Source organism: Lipotes vexillifer, unplaced genomic scaffold (assembly GCF_000442215.2).
Source record: "Lipotes vexillifer unplaced genomic scaffold, Lipotes_vexillifer_v1.1 scaffold126, whole genome shotgun sequence".
NCBI classification, from domain to species: domain Eukaryota; kingdom Metazoa; phylum Chordata; class Mammalia; order Artiodactyla; family Lipotidae; genus Lipotes; species Lipotes vexillifer.
This window is the reverse complement of record NW_006778324.1, coordinates 851,336-867,535: the sequence shown is the minus strand read 5'-3', so window position 1 is coordinate 867,535 and position 16,200 is coordinate 851,336. Positions and strand designations below refer to the sequence as shown.

Here is a 16,200-nt window from a genome sequence, read left to right as displayed (position 1 = left end):
TCGCGGCTGCCCTGTGCAGCCGCGATGCTGCAGCGCGCTGCTTCAGCAGCCCGGGCCCCATAGACACTTCCCCCTCCCCCTCCCCCTCCCCCCCTCCCTCAACCCGGGGTGGGGCGGGCCTCCTCCTTTACCCCACATCCTCCGATTGTCCAAGCGGATGCCCAGCGTGCACAGCACATTCACGTGCACCTCATTGGTCCTCTTACTGCCCAGCGAGGTGTGTCTTATTATCCCTACAGGCAAGTGAGAAAGGTGAGGCTTAGGGATGTGCCCGGGATCTCAGAGTCACCCTTTCATCCTTTATCTTCTGACCCGAAAGCCTAAACTCTTGTCTCTGCATCTGGTTATCCCTTCAGCAGACACTTAAGTGCCCAGTGTGTTCCCTCCCCTGTCCTGGGTGTTGGGGATGCACAGAGGCAAACAGAACTCAGGATGTCCTAGAGCTGTGATTTTCACTGCGTGCGCCGTGGCACAGGGTTCCCTGGGACCTCATTAGACATGCAGAGTCTCTGGCCCCCCTTGGAGACCTACTGAATCTGAAACTCTGGGAAGGGGGCCCAGCAATCTGTATTTTAACAAGCCCACCAGGGCATTCTGATGCTTACAAAATTTTGAGAACTGCTGATCTAGAGCCGGGGTTGACAAACCATGGCCCAGGGGCTGAATCCGGCCCATGGTTTTTATATGACTTGTGAGCTAAGAATGGTTTTACTTCTCTTACATGGTTGGGGGAAAAAAAAAATCAAAAGAAGAATAAGGTTTCATGACGTGAAAATTATGTGAAATTCAAATATCCGTGTCCATAAATAAAGTATTACTGGAACACAGCCATGCTCATTTGCTTACGGGTTGTTTATGGCTGCTTTTCAGCTACAATGGAATAGTTGAGTAGTTGCAACAGAGTGCAAAGCCTAAAATATTTAGTATCTGGTCTTTCACCAAAAGAGTCTGCCAATCCCTGATCTACAGGAAGAAAAACTTGGAAATTGACAGTTTACTGGTGGGTGATTAGAAAAGACCCTTTGGGAAAACAGAGGAGAAAGGACCTAGCTTTGTCTGGAGAGGCCGGGGAAGGCTTCTAGGAGGTGGTAACTTTTGAGCTGAGTCTTGAAGCATGAGTATGAGTTTGTCCGGTGGCCAAAGAAACAGCATGTGCAAAGGCACCGAGGTAGGAAAGAGCCTGGGATGTTCTCAGAGCTGCAGGTATTCAGGATGGGGGGTATGTGCTGGATCACATTCAGGTCAAGTGGGAGCTGAGGTCCCGGAAGTGATCAGGCGCCTGGGCTGGGCAGGCCGTGAAAACCTTAGAAACTGGGCAAGACTGTGAACTCTCTGCTGAGGGTAATGGTGAGCCATGGAAAAGCTTAAGGCAGGGGAGTGGCAGCGTCTAATTTGGGTGGTAGAAAGATCGTTTTGGCAGCTGTATGGAGAACAGATTGGCGGGAGAAACGAGGGTTAGGAAGGCCAGTTGGGAGGCTGTTGCCCAAGCAAGAGACAGAAGACCAGAATCCAGGTGGTAGTCGTGGAATGGAGAGAAAGGCACGGACAGGCAGGAGAACCAGAGGGCAGAATTGGCAGGACAGAACTGGCCTCCAGTCCTGGCCCTGGACTGTGTCAACTTGGCACTCAATTTCCTGTCCACAGAGGAGCACTTTGCCCCACTGTTCGTAACCTACGGATCGCGTTCCTCACGTGGGGTCAGCAAATGGTGGGGCTGTGATTCACAGGTGGAGCCCATATCAGGCTTTCGGTGCAGGGGCTGGGGCGGGAGGGGAGGCCACTGCAGGGGGTGGTTCCTGATGCAGGGTGGTCCCATGACTTGCAGTCTATCAGTGTGCAGATAAAGGGTCCCCCGGCAGTGCTCCCTGGGGGGACATCTAGGAGTCCTTTGTGGGGATGCGCTGGGCCCCCTCTCCCTCCATCAGCTGCCCTGTGTTTCAGTGCTTCATCAAAATCAGTGCGGCCTATGGCTCCACGAAGGACATCTCCGTCTACAGCGTGCTAGGCCTGCCACCCTCCCAGATCTTCATTGTGGGCCGGCCCACCAAGAAGCATCAAACCCAGTGCCAGGTGGGTAGAGGTGAGGCTGGGGGGTGGGGGGTGAGGGGGTGGAACCAACAAAAGGGGAGAGGGGAAGAGGAGGTTTATTCCATTGTTTGCTCATTCAGTCGTTTGTTCTTTCCTTCCTTCCTTCCTTCCTTCCTTCCTTCCTTCCTTCCTTCCTTCCTTCCTTCCTGCAGCGCCGAAGACCCAACACAGCCAAAAATAAATAAATAAACAAACAAATAAAAAGAAAGCTCAAAGAATTAGACTATAAGCTCATTATAAGCAAATAGTGACTCCCTCCCTCCCTCCCTCCCTCCCTTCCTTCCACAAACACGACTGGGTGCCTGCTTTGGGCCAGGCCCTGCGCTGGGTACAGGGGAGATCCACGGTGGAATCGGATGTCATGTCATCCAGTCTAGTGGGGGAGAAGGAAAAATTAGCAGACAATGACAGTGCAGTGTGGCAGGAGCCATAATGAATGACAGGGAGCACAGAGAACTGTGGGGTCCCAGAGAGGAGCAGCTAAGCCGGACTCAGGGACAAGGTTGTTTTCTGGGAGTTTGAAGGAATTATCCAGGAAGGGCCTGAGGTTGGAGGAGCCTTTGTGACAGAGGCAGCAGCAAAAGCCACGGTCAGGAGACGGCAGAGCACATGTATATTATGGGAACTGCAAGTGACTCAGCTTGGCTGAGTGTGATGTGGGAGGGAAAGGGAGAGGGGGCTGGAGCAGCGGGTCCTGGATGGCCTGTGTGTCTTGCCAAGCTGGGATTCTACGGCTCTGGAGTGAGTTTGTGATTCAGGGAGATCCATCAGGCTGCAGGTGGAAGGCGGATCAGAGGAAGGGGAGAGGGGAGGGAAGCGGGCGGTGGCAGGGCAGAGAAGGCCGAGCGTCTGAGAGGCACTTCTAAGGCAGGATGGATTGGATTTGGTAACGAAGGGATCAGATGCATGAGTCGAGAGAAAGGGAAAGTCAAAGATGACGCCCGGTTTCTGACCTGGGTGACCAGGTAGGTGGTACCATTACTGGGATTGAAAAGCAGGCGACTGAATGGAAGGCGATGATCTCTTTGGGCCACGTTGAGTGGGAGGTGCCTGAAAGTGACCAGCAGGTGGAGGGGCAGAGATGGTGGGACCTCAGAGTGGGGACCGTTAGAGCAGGGCTTCTCAACTCCAAGGTGCACACAGATCACCTGGAGACCTCGTTTAAACGCAGATTCAGATTCCTAGGCCTGGGCTGGGGCCTGACGTTCTACCCGTCAAGGGTCCAGGTCGTGCTGATGCTGTGATCCGCGGCCCACACTTCGAGTAGCAAAGGTTCTGAGGACCTAGGGAGAGGGATTGGCAAGAAGGGCAGCTGCGGGGGCCAGAAAATAACGAGGTTGCATGCGGTAGAAGCTGGAGGAGGGGAGAGACTTACCTTTGGGGGATCTTAGTGAAAGTGACAAGGATGGGAGCTTCACCCCATCAGGAATCCAGGGAACTCTGGCGTGACCCATGGGTACAGACAGAAGCGCTCAGTTGCCCAAAGCCGGGCGGGGAGCCTCGACTGCTCATGAGCTCCCCAGGTCCCGGAGCAGCTGGGTGTTCCGGGGAGAGGGCGATGTTGGGGTGTGGGGAAGGGCAGGACCACGGCCCGCCTGCCCCTCTGGCCTGACGCCTGTCCCCTCCGCAGTTCCTGAGCGAGGGCTACGCCGCGCACTTGGCCGCGCTGGAGGCCGGCCACCGCTCGCGCCCCAAGAAGAACAGCTCGCGTATGATCCTGCGCAAAGGCAGCTTTGGCCTCCACGCGCAGCCTGACTTCCTGCGGAAGCGCAACCACCTGCGCCGGACCATGTCGGTGCAGCAGCCCGACCCACCTGCCAACCCCAAGCCCGAGCGGGCCCAGAGCCAGCCCGAGTCCGACAAGGACCGCGAGCGGCCCCTGCCCGCGCTCAGCTGGGCGCGCGGGCCCCCCAAGTTCGAGTCGGTGCCCTGAGGGCCAGGCTGTGCGCAGAGCAGGGGGGCCCCAGCGGGCTGCCTTCTCCCCGGCAGACACAGGCCTTTTCCTGCTTTTTCCCTCCCGTGTCTGTCCAGCAGTGTCCGGCCAGCGAGGGGGGCAGGACCCTGCCTGGCCTTGGGGGGCTCCCTGGGCTGCGAAGGGGTGAGATCCAGGGGTCTCAGTGCGGTCGCTGCTGCCCCATCACGCCTGCAACGCAAGCCCCAGCTAGGGTGGATGTTTGTGTAATCCCGGGGGCAGGCCTGCCCGGAGCCGGAGTGTTTGACAAAGTCGACCATCTTTCTGAGTTCCTGAGGCTTCCACAGCGATGCTAGGCAGGCCCTAACGGGAGGAGCCCCCAGACCAGGGACCGACAGCCGCTGGCAGGTACGGCTTCTTGGCTGCCTGCTGGAGGGTCGAGTGGCATTTGTGCCCGCCCTCCGTGTGACGTCCCGGGTCACCATCTTGGGCCTGGCTCTCCTGTGGCAAAGTGGCCACGTTCTGGGAGTGAGAGGATGTCCCCTGGGCTCATCCTCTGTTTGAGTCGTTTGCCCACGGCCCTTGGGGGGCGGGGTCTGGTGCTGACGGTCTGTCCTCCTGCAGCTGTCCATTGTCCCCTCTTTCTTGTATCCTCACCTTTCTCCCGTGGCCCTTGAGGACAGTTATGCCTCTTCCCGGAGTCCTGCCTGGTGCCCTCCCCTGTGAGGGTGTGGCCCCGGGTCCTGGCCTAGCCGGGCTGGCTGTGAGCCCTTGAGCCTGTTGCTTACCCTCTCTGGGCCCTGCCTTCCTTCTGTAATTGGAGGGGTCTCCCCAGCTGAGATTGGTGGGAGTTTTTGACTCCTAGGCTGCCCTGCACTTCTGCCTTCCCAGGCTTTTCAGGCCTAAGAGCCCCTCAGAGTGCCCAGTGATCTATACCTTCCTTGCAGACTAAGAGAGGGGCTGGGGCAGGGGTGGGGTGGGCAGGAGGGAGCCACCGTTGCCCCACCACTTCAAAGGAAGCCCCTCTGGGGGGTTGCTGGGAAGAGGTCCCTGCTCCATAGAGAGGTTTGCTTTGCACTGAGGTCCAAACCTGGTGTCCCAGGGACAGAGACATTCCCCAGAGGGCACTGGTCGGGCCCCCCCCCTCCCCAGCTCTGTTCAGAGTGATTTCTCCCTTTGGCTCCTGGAAGGCGTAACAGCTGAGGTCCCAGAGCTCCGGGGGTTCATGTAATTTTGGCTCAAACTGTTGTGTTCTCTTCCCTTCCCCCTGCCACTCAGCTTGGTTTGGTGCCCGTAACTTCCTCTTGGGTCATCCCCTGAGGTTGGCAGGGCTTGGCTCTCCTGGGGCCCCTCAAATTCTGCCCAGGCCTTCCTCCTGCTGAGCCCCTGGCCCAGGCATTGGTCTCCTGCACTCCCCCCGCTCCCCGGCCCAGACCCACACCTGCTGTGTGGGGCTACCCGGGCTGCCTCTGAGCCCTTCATGCTGTCACTGAGGCTGATCCAGCTCTTGCAGCCGAGGCTCTGGGTCACGGGCCGGGCTGCCCGGGACCAGACGTCTGTATACGCAGCAGGCACCTGTGTCAGCTCAGTGTCGCTTCTGCTGTCTACCTCTTGCAGGTCCCATGTGGCCAGTGTCCTCCCCAGTGGCGGCTGCTGGTGGGGGCTGCTGGCACCGCTGTTGTGAATCACCCGGCAAACTGGAAGCGCCGCTGGGGCTGGACGGCTCCGGGCTCGCAGCCCCCCACCCTGCTCTCCGCTGGAACTGTGTCTTCTCCAGCCTGCCAGCTCCCCTTCCACTTCCAGCGCCGCCTCTGCGCCCAGGCCCAGAGCTGCCGGCAAGTCTGCTGGGGAGGGGTGATCACCCCCAGATTCCTCTCTGGTCCTGCCTCCTGGCGGTTCGCAGCGGGCCCATCCCGCCTTTAACATTTCATCCTTCTCGGCTGTCCATCGAGCAGCAGCTCGTCCGGCACAGCCACGTCGACTCCCGCCCTTCCCCTCCTTTCCAAAGCAGACGCTGCATTACACTCGGGCGGAGTTGGTCCGCTTCTCTGAAATTCCATCTCCTTTTTGCAGAAGCCACTGATGTGTGGCTCTCAAGTGATGAAATAATTAGCGTGAGATACCTCTCCCCCAGTTAGAGTCCCTCTGCCCTTTTTTCTGAGAACCCCAGGCTGGGAGCAAGAGAGAGCAGGGACCCTGAGGAATTTGGAGTCCGCGGGGGCAGGGTTCTGTGCTTGTGGGGATCGGAGCCGGGACGTGGGCCCCAGCAGGAGGGCCCGCACCCCTTCCCTTCTGGAGCTCCGGTTTGGGGCTCTGACGACTTGCACCTCAGATGCTGAAGGTGTACAGTGAGATGTGGTGAACACAGCGTTCTGGGAGCTTCGGCGGGTGTGTGTGAATGTGTGTACTTGGAGCCCTGTATAGTGAGTGAGCAGACTCGACTTGTTTCAGTGCTGCTTTCACAGCAGCTCTGTAACCAACGTGCACTTTGTCTGCTAGTCGTTTGATTTTGTCCTTCCAGTTAAGTTGGAGAAAAACAAAGAAGCAACTAGTGTCGTTCTCCGGAGGGGGCGCCACTGCCTCTCCTGGAGTACTTCTGTGACCCCCAGTCTGGCTGTTTTCTAGAGAATCCTTCCAGCCCCGTGTGCCTGCTCCCCAGGAGCTGGAAAAACGGATCTTCCCGCCTGACCAAAGCTCCTTGTTCCTTGCGTGGCATGTTTGTTCTTCCTAGTTTGGGGTGGGGGGCGGCTGTCCCGACAGAGGGCCGGCCTGCAGCCTCCCCTACCTTCGCCCTGTTGGGGGTTCAGGGTGCATCTGTAGCCAGGGCCTGCTCTTCCGGCCTCATGGCATTTTTCTAAAGATCTCAACTCCTCTCTTAGGCTCCGCAACAGATACATTAAAAAAAAAAAAAAAAAAAAAAAAAAATTTAATACGTAACTACCACTGAAAAACTAGGGGTAAAGAGAAGTGTAAAATGCATCCCTCTTACGACCCAATTTGGGTCACACAAACATCTGTAAGCACCACAAGAAGAAAGAGAAGTATTAAGTTGTGGAGTATACACTATATAAGGTGCAGGAGCCCAGAAAAAGTGAGGGCTGGAAGGGCTAAGAAGAGGTTCCCAAATAAAAAAAAAAAAAAAAAAAAAAAAGTAAGACTCTTTCATGCATTTGGATAAAGGGCCCTCCAGTCTGGGTGCTGGGCCACAGAAAACCAACATATTTGGATCCCAGGATTCCAGACATTGCTGGGGTGGGGTGGGCTCCCTGAAAGAGGGGAAGCTGGAACTCATGGGTTTTAAACTGTACTTTGACGGCTTTGGAGCGCAGACCCGTGCCCCGGAAGTGCCCTGCCAACGAAACGTGGCGCCGATTGTTAAATGAAAGGCGGACCCCGAGGCAGGTGGAAATGGGTCCCGAGGTGGCGCCTGTTTTGTGGGGGACACACGCCCACCCAGCCCAGGTGCAGCCCTGCCCGGGAGGGGCGCCCTGCCTGCGGAGCCTCAGCTTGACCCCGCCTTAAATAACCAACTTTCCTGCCGAATCCCCGGGGGTTTGGGTGCCCAGTGCTCTGGAAACCTATTCTCTTTGGCTCAGCCAAAAGAAACCTCCCCTCCTCCGCCCCCCACCCCCCGACCAAGTAGGGTTAAGTCCAAGCAGCGAGGCCTGGCCTGGGTCCTTGTCTCCTTGCCGAGAAATCAACAGGGTGGATGGCAAAAAACATCAGGAATTTGACCGCCACCCTCACGGGCACAAGGAGAGGCAGGTGACACCAAGGAGGGGTGGGACTCCCACCCTCGGACCCCGCTGTCCGTTTCTGTTTGTCTACTCGGCGGTGGCAGCCGGTCTGATCTTGTCCGTCTGACTGTTCCTAAGTATGTAACTCTCAGTATTATTTGTGGTGGACGGTTCTGTGGTGAAAAAGGTTTATTCTCTTTCTCATGGCTGCCTTGTACAAAATCCGTTAGAAAAGAAAATGTAAAGTATCAGATTTCTAACACGACAAAAACAGCATTACAGAGTTAAAAGATTTTTACAACTGGTCTTGATTTTGATGTGAGCTGGTTTTTAACTCTCAAATGTTGTCACTTAAATAAAAACCTTATTTGCCTTTAAAATGTGCTCTGCTCTGATCTAAGCCGAGAGACCCTTCCCATTCTCATGTTCCGCCTGAGCTGGGGGCAGGCTGGCTTGGAGTCCGGGTGGATGAGGGCGACAAAGCCGGGCCCTAGACCACAGACCTATTGCTCAGAGCGGCTCAGGGGGTAGGGTGACAACGAAGAGACGTCAGATACAGAAAGAGAGTCTTTATTATGAAAAAGCAGTGTTGTCTAGGAAACTCATACACTGGTTTCCTTCGAATAAAATGACAAAGCAGATTTCTTAAATAATTTACAAAGGGCAGAAATTGCTATTGAACAGGGTTACCACTCCCTGTACGCCCACAGTGCCCTGTGCTGAGAATGTAAATAGGTACCTGTGGACTCAGGGTCTTGGGGCCGGGAACTCTCTCCCATCCCTTCTTCCGGGGCTCTGCTGTGGGCAACAGGGCTGGAATCTGGGTTCCCAAGAGCCCCCGCGCTGGTGACACAGGAGATGGCTCTTTGCAGACCCTACTCCTGGGTACGCAGCTCAGAGCTCTCAAACGTTACCTTGTGCTTGCACTGCACTTTGCGAGTGAAGCAGGTGTCTGTAAAGCTCACGTGTGGGATGCGTTTCCAGGCCCCAAAGGGGAGTAGGATGAGCAGTCCCCCCGCCTCTCCGAGGTCTCCCCAAGTCACTCGCAGACTGCGGCAAGTGGTCACTGGCGGGCGGGGAAGTGGCTGGAGAAGGAGGGCAGAGACCCCCGAGCAGCCTCCACCTGGGCCCTTGTTAGTCCGGTCCCTGTTTGCCGCAGCCCAGGGGCACCGCCAGCTCCTGGGTCCTCCAGGAACTCCCGGGAGGCGCGGACCCTGGGTGTGAGGGCATGGTGGTCAGCTATGGCTTGCTTCCTGCAAGACAGAGCTCCCTTCATGCCCCTCACAGTGCTGAAGCCAGGGGAGGCGGGGACACCATAGACTGCCCCCCGAAGTGAGGTGCTAGAAGGTGGCTGCGGCTGCCTGGGGCCCCGGCATGCTCTGCTCCATCAGTGATGGGCCCAGTGAGGTCAGCAGCTCCGGCTCCGGGCAGCTCAGAAGACTCGCACCTTCCTGCTCCGTGGGGCCCATCGGCTCTGTGGCTTTTTCCAGAAAAGACTCAGTTCTTTAACACGCGTCCAAGTATGTCTATGGGCTCGTGCAAGAGGAGGAGGGGGGAGGGGGAAGACACAGAGAAAGATGCTTAGGAGGAGGGCATTACCTGAAGGATGCTGTCCTCAGTCATGAATGAGAGAAACAGTCATGTCGCCACTAGAGGTGGGAAAGCAGGAGGGACAGATGCCGCTGGGTGCCGCAGGCTTTGAGGGACCCTCCCCGCCTGAGCTAGACAAGAGCAGACCTGGCAACGTGGCGGGGACATGGCCCACTCAGCAGGTAGTCAGAGCCGGCAGGGCCCCGCCTCAGAGGCCGTCACAGCCACGTACAAACGGCCCCCAGTTAGGGCAGCTCCAGGCCCAGGCCCTGCCCCCGGGACGCTGTCATAAGCAGACAGACCAGGCATTTCACGGCAGCCAGGATGCCTTCCCCAGTTCCGTGGGCGGGCAGGGCCGAGAGGAGCCATGGGGAGTGGCAGAGGAAGGGTGGGTCTTTCAGGAACCAGGGACCCGGCCACATGTGATGGACAAATGGGGGGGACCGAGGCCCAGGGGGCCACATACATGCAGGGTATGTCCTTAACCACCACCCCAATCTAGGTCTTTCATCAAGGAGGAGACCAAGGCATGTTGCAGAGGAGACAGAGGCTCAGAGAGGGAGACGGATGGCCAGGGTCACACAGCAGGGCAGAGCCAGAGCCCGCCAAAAAAACGTGGCTGGCTCAAGGCGGACCCTCCCGGCCGTGTCCCTTTGAAGCATGGTATGCAAGCTCACCTCTCCTCGGCTATGATGGCCTCATCCAGCTCTTGGGACAGCTTCTGGAGATGCTGGATTCCTGCCCCCACGGGCTCTAGGTCACTGTCAGACTCGCTGAACGGAAGGAAAAGCCACACATATCAGTCATTAGTTGGAAACCTGTGACAGGAGCCCTTCCCATCCGGCACCGGGCCTGGTGTATGGGCCCAGATGACCCACACGGGCTGGGAACGTGTCACCGTAGACCCCCATTCCAGGAAGTGACATCAGAGCAGCTTGGAGCAGATGGCAGAGAAAAGCTGGATCAAGGCCCACCAGGTCAAGGGCAGGTGATCCTGTAGACAGGTGAGCCTCAGCCCTCCAGATGGCTTCAAAACTTGCTTTTGGGCTCCGCAGGAGGCTTGGGTGACTGTGATACTCCCAGAGTTAAGCTCGCCTCTTCCTTTGGCAGGTGGGGAAACTAAGACCCTGAAGGACATCCCCAGATCCCCCACCAGCAGGGCGCAGAGCTGAGCCAGAGCACGGATATGACTCCGCTCAGGGTGTCCCTGGCTCCAGGTAGCCCCAGGAGGGGCTCAGCAGCCCCCAGGGCCCAGTTAGCGTTTGCGAGGCAGGCACTACTGCACGTACCTGGGGGAGCAGAGGGGCTCTGCTGAGGAGTAGGGGCTCCGGAAGGCAGCCTCCCTCCTGGACCGCCGCCGAGGGTGGGCGTGCGGGCCCATCTGGGTGGAGAGGCGGCGATTCGCCCTCTCCCGGGGGTCCAGGGTTGAGCGGGCAGGGGCAGCCACTGATAGCCGGGTGCTTCTGTGGCTCGGGCTGCGAGCTGGGGGGCCACTGCCCTTCTGTGCCCCCCTCTTCCTCCTCCTGGCTTTCACCTGGGTTTCCACCAGCCACTTGGTACCACTTTGGCAGGACTCCTGGATTCTCTGTGACAGGTACACGGAAAGGTCAGCATGGACAGGCCAAGAGTGAGCCACCCCAGAGTGCCCAGGCCACACCCCCAATACTTCGGCCCACCAGCTGGTCCTACAAATCCAGGCAGCTTTTAGTCTCAAGGTGAGGATTGCAGATGAGTCCATGTGGAATGGGTCCACGGCAAGGACCCAGCTCAGGGCCCCCAGGGATGAGTGCGTGGCCAGCAGCAGAACCACGCGGGCTCATGGAGTCTGCGTTTGGTCTAAGTCCAAACCCTCTTTCGGGACAGACTGACCCAGACTCAAAGGGGAGGCCCAGAGGAGAGCAGGCCTACCCACAGGATACCGTGAAATAATTTCTCTGCCGGCTTCTGGTCTCCCTCACTCTAATCTACCGTCCACAGTGTTGCACAGAGATCCTTCTCAGGGACTGACATTTGGCTCAGAGACTTCTCCTCAAAGGGTCCAGAAATGCTTCCCTCTCCCAAACCTTCAGATTCCCACTCAGACAGCAAGGAGATGCCCTGTCCACCCCCAGTTCTCTCCTTGGAGGCCTGTCCACTCTCACAGCTCCTGTCCTTCCTAGGTGACACCTCCCCACACCTCCAGCTCTAGGTTTGGAGACACAGCCACTTGGGAGGCCCAGGGACCCGTCACCCCCAGCACACGTGGCCTCTTCCTGCCCACACCTCCCATCTGACACCAAACCCTCGCAGACCCCCAGACCCCCCGAGAGGCGAACCTTCTTCTAACCCCCTTTTCATCAAGTAGCTAAAGAACAAGCTCTGATATGCTAATCGGACCCAATTCCCACCGAGTTGCAAATTCTTGCCATTGGTTCCCAGGGCTCCCAGTCGCTCTTGGGAGCATCTAAACATGTTCGGCGCACCGAGCCCCTCTCACGTCCCACGCTGCGCTCTGTCCTCCGGCCATTCGTAGACTGAGTTCCTGCCAGTTCTCTTCAGCATCTTGCCCTCCCTCAGCCCGCCTTGTACACTCCTCATACTCCCCCCTTTCCTGGGCGAATTCCACGGAATCACCTCCTCCGGGAAGCCTTCACTGACTAAGCTTCTTTTTGGTGTTCCCCCACCATTAGCCCCTTGAATGCAATTTCCTATCACAATACAGCTCTATCATCTTGTCTTATGAGGCTCTGTTTCCTCACAACACTGCTTTCATTCACTCATTCAGCTATCTGTTGAGCACCTGCTACGTGCCAGGAACTGTTTGGAGTGCTGGGGACACAGCAATGAACAAATCAAAGGCCCTGTCTTCACGGAGTCTATATTCTTGGGGGCAGCTATTATCCAGCACCAAGAAAGGTGATGTTCGACATTACCTGGGACACGGCACCCAAGGCGTTCTTAGCCGAGCGAGCTGCAGCCTGGAGGCCCTGCTGTCCTGGCTGTGGGGTTTCCAGGGGTTTCCAGGAGGGGCCCGCCCTGAGGTTGAGGCTGACTGCTCTCAGGGGCAGCCTCCTTTGGAACTGTCTGCACAGGGAGTCCAGGGCCCCGCTGGAGGTGTCTGGGTGGCCAACTGCAGGCTGTAGGGCCTCGCTCTCCTGCAGCTGCCCCTGGTTCTGTAGGGACCTCCGACGCATGGAGGCCCCCACGGCCGGCCACCGAGAAGCCATCTGCCTGGCCGAGAGTCTGTTCTGCCCAGCAGACCCTGGAGAGGAGATCAAAGTCAAAGGGAGGTCGGCAAGGCATCCCCCCACTGTCCCATTCCCAGGCTTCAAAGACACCCTGAGTACCGGGGGAAGAGATGGGATGGGGGCCCGTGGGGTGGGGCACTTGGCAACTGTGGGTGCAGGAAGGAGGATGCTTCCTGGAAGAGGGGTCAGCGAGGACCAGAGGAGGGTAGAGGCTGAACAAGGCCGGTCAGCAATGTGTCCCGTGCTGCAAGTGTCTGAAACAAGCTGTCTTTTCATCCCAGCCTCCTTTCCGTTATCTGCCTCAGGCGGAGAGGGAGGCAGTCAGGACTGGCCGGCCGTCACCGAGCCTCAGCACTTGGTCCAGGGCAGGACCAGCGGCTCTTTCACGGGTTCGCCCTGGCCCAACGCGCTCTGGCGGGCTGACCAGACACCCCAATGTCCATCCGGCTATACCCAGAAGCCCCACATGTGTCCGTCCTAACGGGAGGTCCCCCCTCCCGTCCCTTCTTATCAGAGGCCCTACCACGCCCCGGCCCGCACTCACCCAAGAGCGCCCAACGCTCACCAGACGCCGAGCACAGCTGCTCCTCACCCATCCAGAGGATTTGAAACACCGCGCGGATCCGCCCCCTGGCCCTGTCCTCACAGCTGATTGGCTCCGTCCCCGCCTCGCTGCCTCGTCGGGGATCCGATTGGCCCCTGCGCCCGCGGCTGTGAATCTTGCTCTCGGATTGGCCCGGCCGTCCCCATTCATGTCTCTGGTTGTCTGGCGGGCCGGGAGCTGCGCGTTGAGGCCTCTTTGTATTCTCGGGTCCCGCCCGCTCAGCCTGCGGAATCCTTCCCCCGCGCCGGCGCAGCCCCGGCGCCACCTCCTGACGCTCGGCCCCAGGTCGCTGGGCTCCCTCCTCAACTACAAAGGGTTCTGGCTGCTCTGACCGGGCGGGGCGGAGGCGGGGTCCCGAGCTCCTAGGGGCCCCTCCCACCCTGCTTGGAGGTCTCAGTGGTTTTGTCAGAAAGAACCTGGGCTGGGGGAGCTCGGAGCCTTGGGTTCCTGTGGAAGTTTTGTTTCAAACTTCCCTCGTGACCCTGTGCCTTCCTGAGACTGACCCTCTGTCCCCCAAACTTGCCACCCGCGCTGACCCCCAGGAAAGTCCATCCTGGAAGAGGGGACAGATTGGGTGCACCTCCCCCCCTCCTCCAAGTACGCTCCCCGCCCCGTCCCCACTATCCAGCTGAGTGCCTCCCTCCCTCCCTCCCTCCCTCCCTTTAGCATCCAAACTAAAAAATCCACCATTTAGAAAGCCCCGTCCCCCCTCCACCTCAAGGCAGCACTGGCCATGCGCCCCCTTCCGTTTCCTTGCTGCCGTCCTCACCTAAAACCCCCCACCCCCCACCCCGAGTTTCGACTGATGGGCACCTTGAAGCTCAGTCCTTAACCCCATTCTTCACCTCTGGGTGATCTCACCCACACTCTTGCGAAGGGACCCTCCCCACGGGAGGAGACCGATTAATACGAGGCACTTACTATACACCAGGTACTGGTGTTCCAAGCACTTTACAGGAGGAACTCATGAGCCCCTCATTGCAGCCAAGGGCTAGATGAGGAAACGGAGGTGTAGGGAGGTCAGGTGGGGCCCCAATTTCCCCCCCGGTTAGTATGCAGCAAGGATTCAAACTCAGTCTGGGACCAGGGTCCATGAGCCTCACCAGCGCCCCACACTGCATCTCCTCAGCCTGCACCTCTCCCCGGCAGGTGTATCCATCCCTTTCCAAATACCTACTTATGTCTTGATAGATTCAGCACTGTGCTAACAATGGTCCACAAAGGTCAACAAAACGGATGCATTCCTTACCTCCAGGAGCTCAGATCTAGTGTGTGGGGAGAAACGGACATGAATAAATTAAATAACCAGTAATCGATTCATCAAAGAAAATTATGACACAAAAATTATGTCGCTTAAAGCTGAGACCTAGAAAATCAGTTCACCAAGCAAAGAATGTGTGTGTTTGTGTGTGTTTGAGTGTGTATGTGGGGAAGTGGGAGGCAGGGGAGGAGGTGCTCTTCTAGCACAAGGAGCATCATGTTTGGGGGCTCAGGACCCAGGTGAGACCCCCCCCGCACACACACATATGTGTAACTAAAACAAAAACTTCCTGAAACAATACTTGACTATGTGTGAGGTGCTTTGACATATTTTCTATTTCATTAAAAAGAAAAAGAAAAAGTCGCGGTGACAGCTCGCTAAGTTTCTGTTACAACGGCTCTCTAAGCGTTGTGAGCTGCGGTTTGAAAAACGCTGCTGTGTTGCCTGCTCAACTTCCTCCCCTAGCTGAGTTGTTTCCCAGGCATCGGAAGTGTGTGTTCCCACACTTCTTGTATGCTTGCTGGATTTATTATTGTAATTAGGGAATTTAATTCGTGTCCTCTACCAATGAAATATGAGGGGCGGGGGGAAGCAGGAGTTATTATTTTTCTGGAAACTAAGTTGAACATGTGGAAAAGGCTCAGGGAAGATGACACATGTGGAAACAAATCCTCCCCAATTGGTCGTCGTGTTGCCATTGTCCATCCGTGCCTGTCTGCCTGTCGCAGTGCCTGGCTCGTACATCACGGGCATCTACACGATAGCTTATATGTGTGAAGCCCTTACCACGTGTCTGCTAAGTGCACTTCCTTTCTTTAATCTTCCTTAGTCCTCACAGTAACGCTATGAAGCAGGTACTATTTTTATTCCCATTACAGATGACAAAACTGAGATTCAGACGGGTGAGGTGTCTCGCCCAAGATGGAACAGAGAGCCGGAGCTGGAACTTAGACCCTGAAGGTCTGACTCTGAAAGCTGAATTCTTAACCTTAGATTCCACGGCCTCATCAAGCATCAGGAACGAGGGGCTGAACGCACGCTGAGGCCCTCCCCTGCTTGAAGCTTTCAGCCCGCCTCCTTCAGCTCTGCCACTGGAAGGGCAGGTGAAGGAGAGTGGTCTCCATGGCAACAAGAGGAGGAAGAAACAATTTCTTCTGAATGAGGAGCCTCTCTACTGGCCTCCTGTGGAGGGTGGAGCAAGGTGGTGGGAAGGAAAATGTACGGAGGCCAGCAGGCTCCCAGCAGAGAGGTGGTGGGTACAGGGGCTCCTGGCCCTCCTCGTAAGGAGGAAAAACCAGTCCGTGGTTCCAGGCTGAGGCTTTCTGGGTCCAGCTCCATCCTTGCCTCTGTTGGGGAGGAGGTGGGAGAAGGAGGAGGAGCTCCAGCCCTGCCCTGCCCTGAAGGCTGCCTGTCCAACAGAAAACTTCCACCAGTTACCTTGACCTCACGGAACTGTCAGTGTGATGGAAGAAGCAGACATTGAACTGTGCAAAATGTCGTGAGTGTGAGGTGCTAGGGGATGATGAGAGGGTGTAAAAGGAATGGGGGACCCACTGGAGCTGGGGGGTCGGGGCAGGCTTCCTTTAGCATATGATGTTTTAGCTGATGAGTTAGGGAGACAAAGCCGAAGAGGATTTCCAACGGAGGGATCTGCAAAGGCTGATGTTGGGAGGCCAGAGCTCCATCAAGTTCCAGGAGCAGAGGAAGCCTGAGCGAGATGGAGAGGCCAGGAGCCGGATGGCAAGAGGCAGGGCTTGAAGGACCCCATCAGCCAGGGAAAG

At 57.3% G+C, this 16,200-nt stretch overlaps 2 protein-coding genes across 2 annotated transcripts in view; one reads left to right on the top strand and one right to left on the bottom strand.

The window, feature by feature from the left end:
- PITPNM3 (PITPNM family member 3) overlaps positions 1-4,046 on the top strand; it is an 89,927-nt gene extending 85,881 nt beyond the window's left edge. The window contains exons 26-27 of the mRNA XM_007451607.1: positions 1,942-2,070; positions 3,719-4,046. Of these exons, the coding sequence (XP_007451669.1) occupies positions 1,942-2,070; positions 3,719-4,021 (432 nt within the window). The 3' untranslated portion in view covers positions 4,022-4,046. The remainder of the gene's footprint in view (positions 1-1,941; positions 2,071-3,718) is intronic.
- Positions 4,047-9,352: 5,306 nt separating this feature from the next.
- PIMREG (PICALM interacting mitotic regulator) lies at positions 9,353-13,150 on the bottom strand. Its single transcript, XM_007451592.1, has 5 exons — positions 13,099-13,150; positions 12,240-12,568; positions 10,617-10,912; positions 10,005-10,100; positions 9,353-9,386 (listed from the first exon to the last, which is right to left on the bottom strand). Exons 1-5 carry the CDS (start codon positions 13,148-13,150, stop codon positions 9,353-9,355), a joined length of 807 nt encoding a protein of 268 aa, XP_007451654.1.
- Between the last annotated feature and the right edge of the window lie 3,050 nt (positions 13,151-16,200).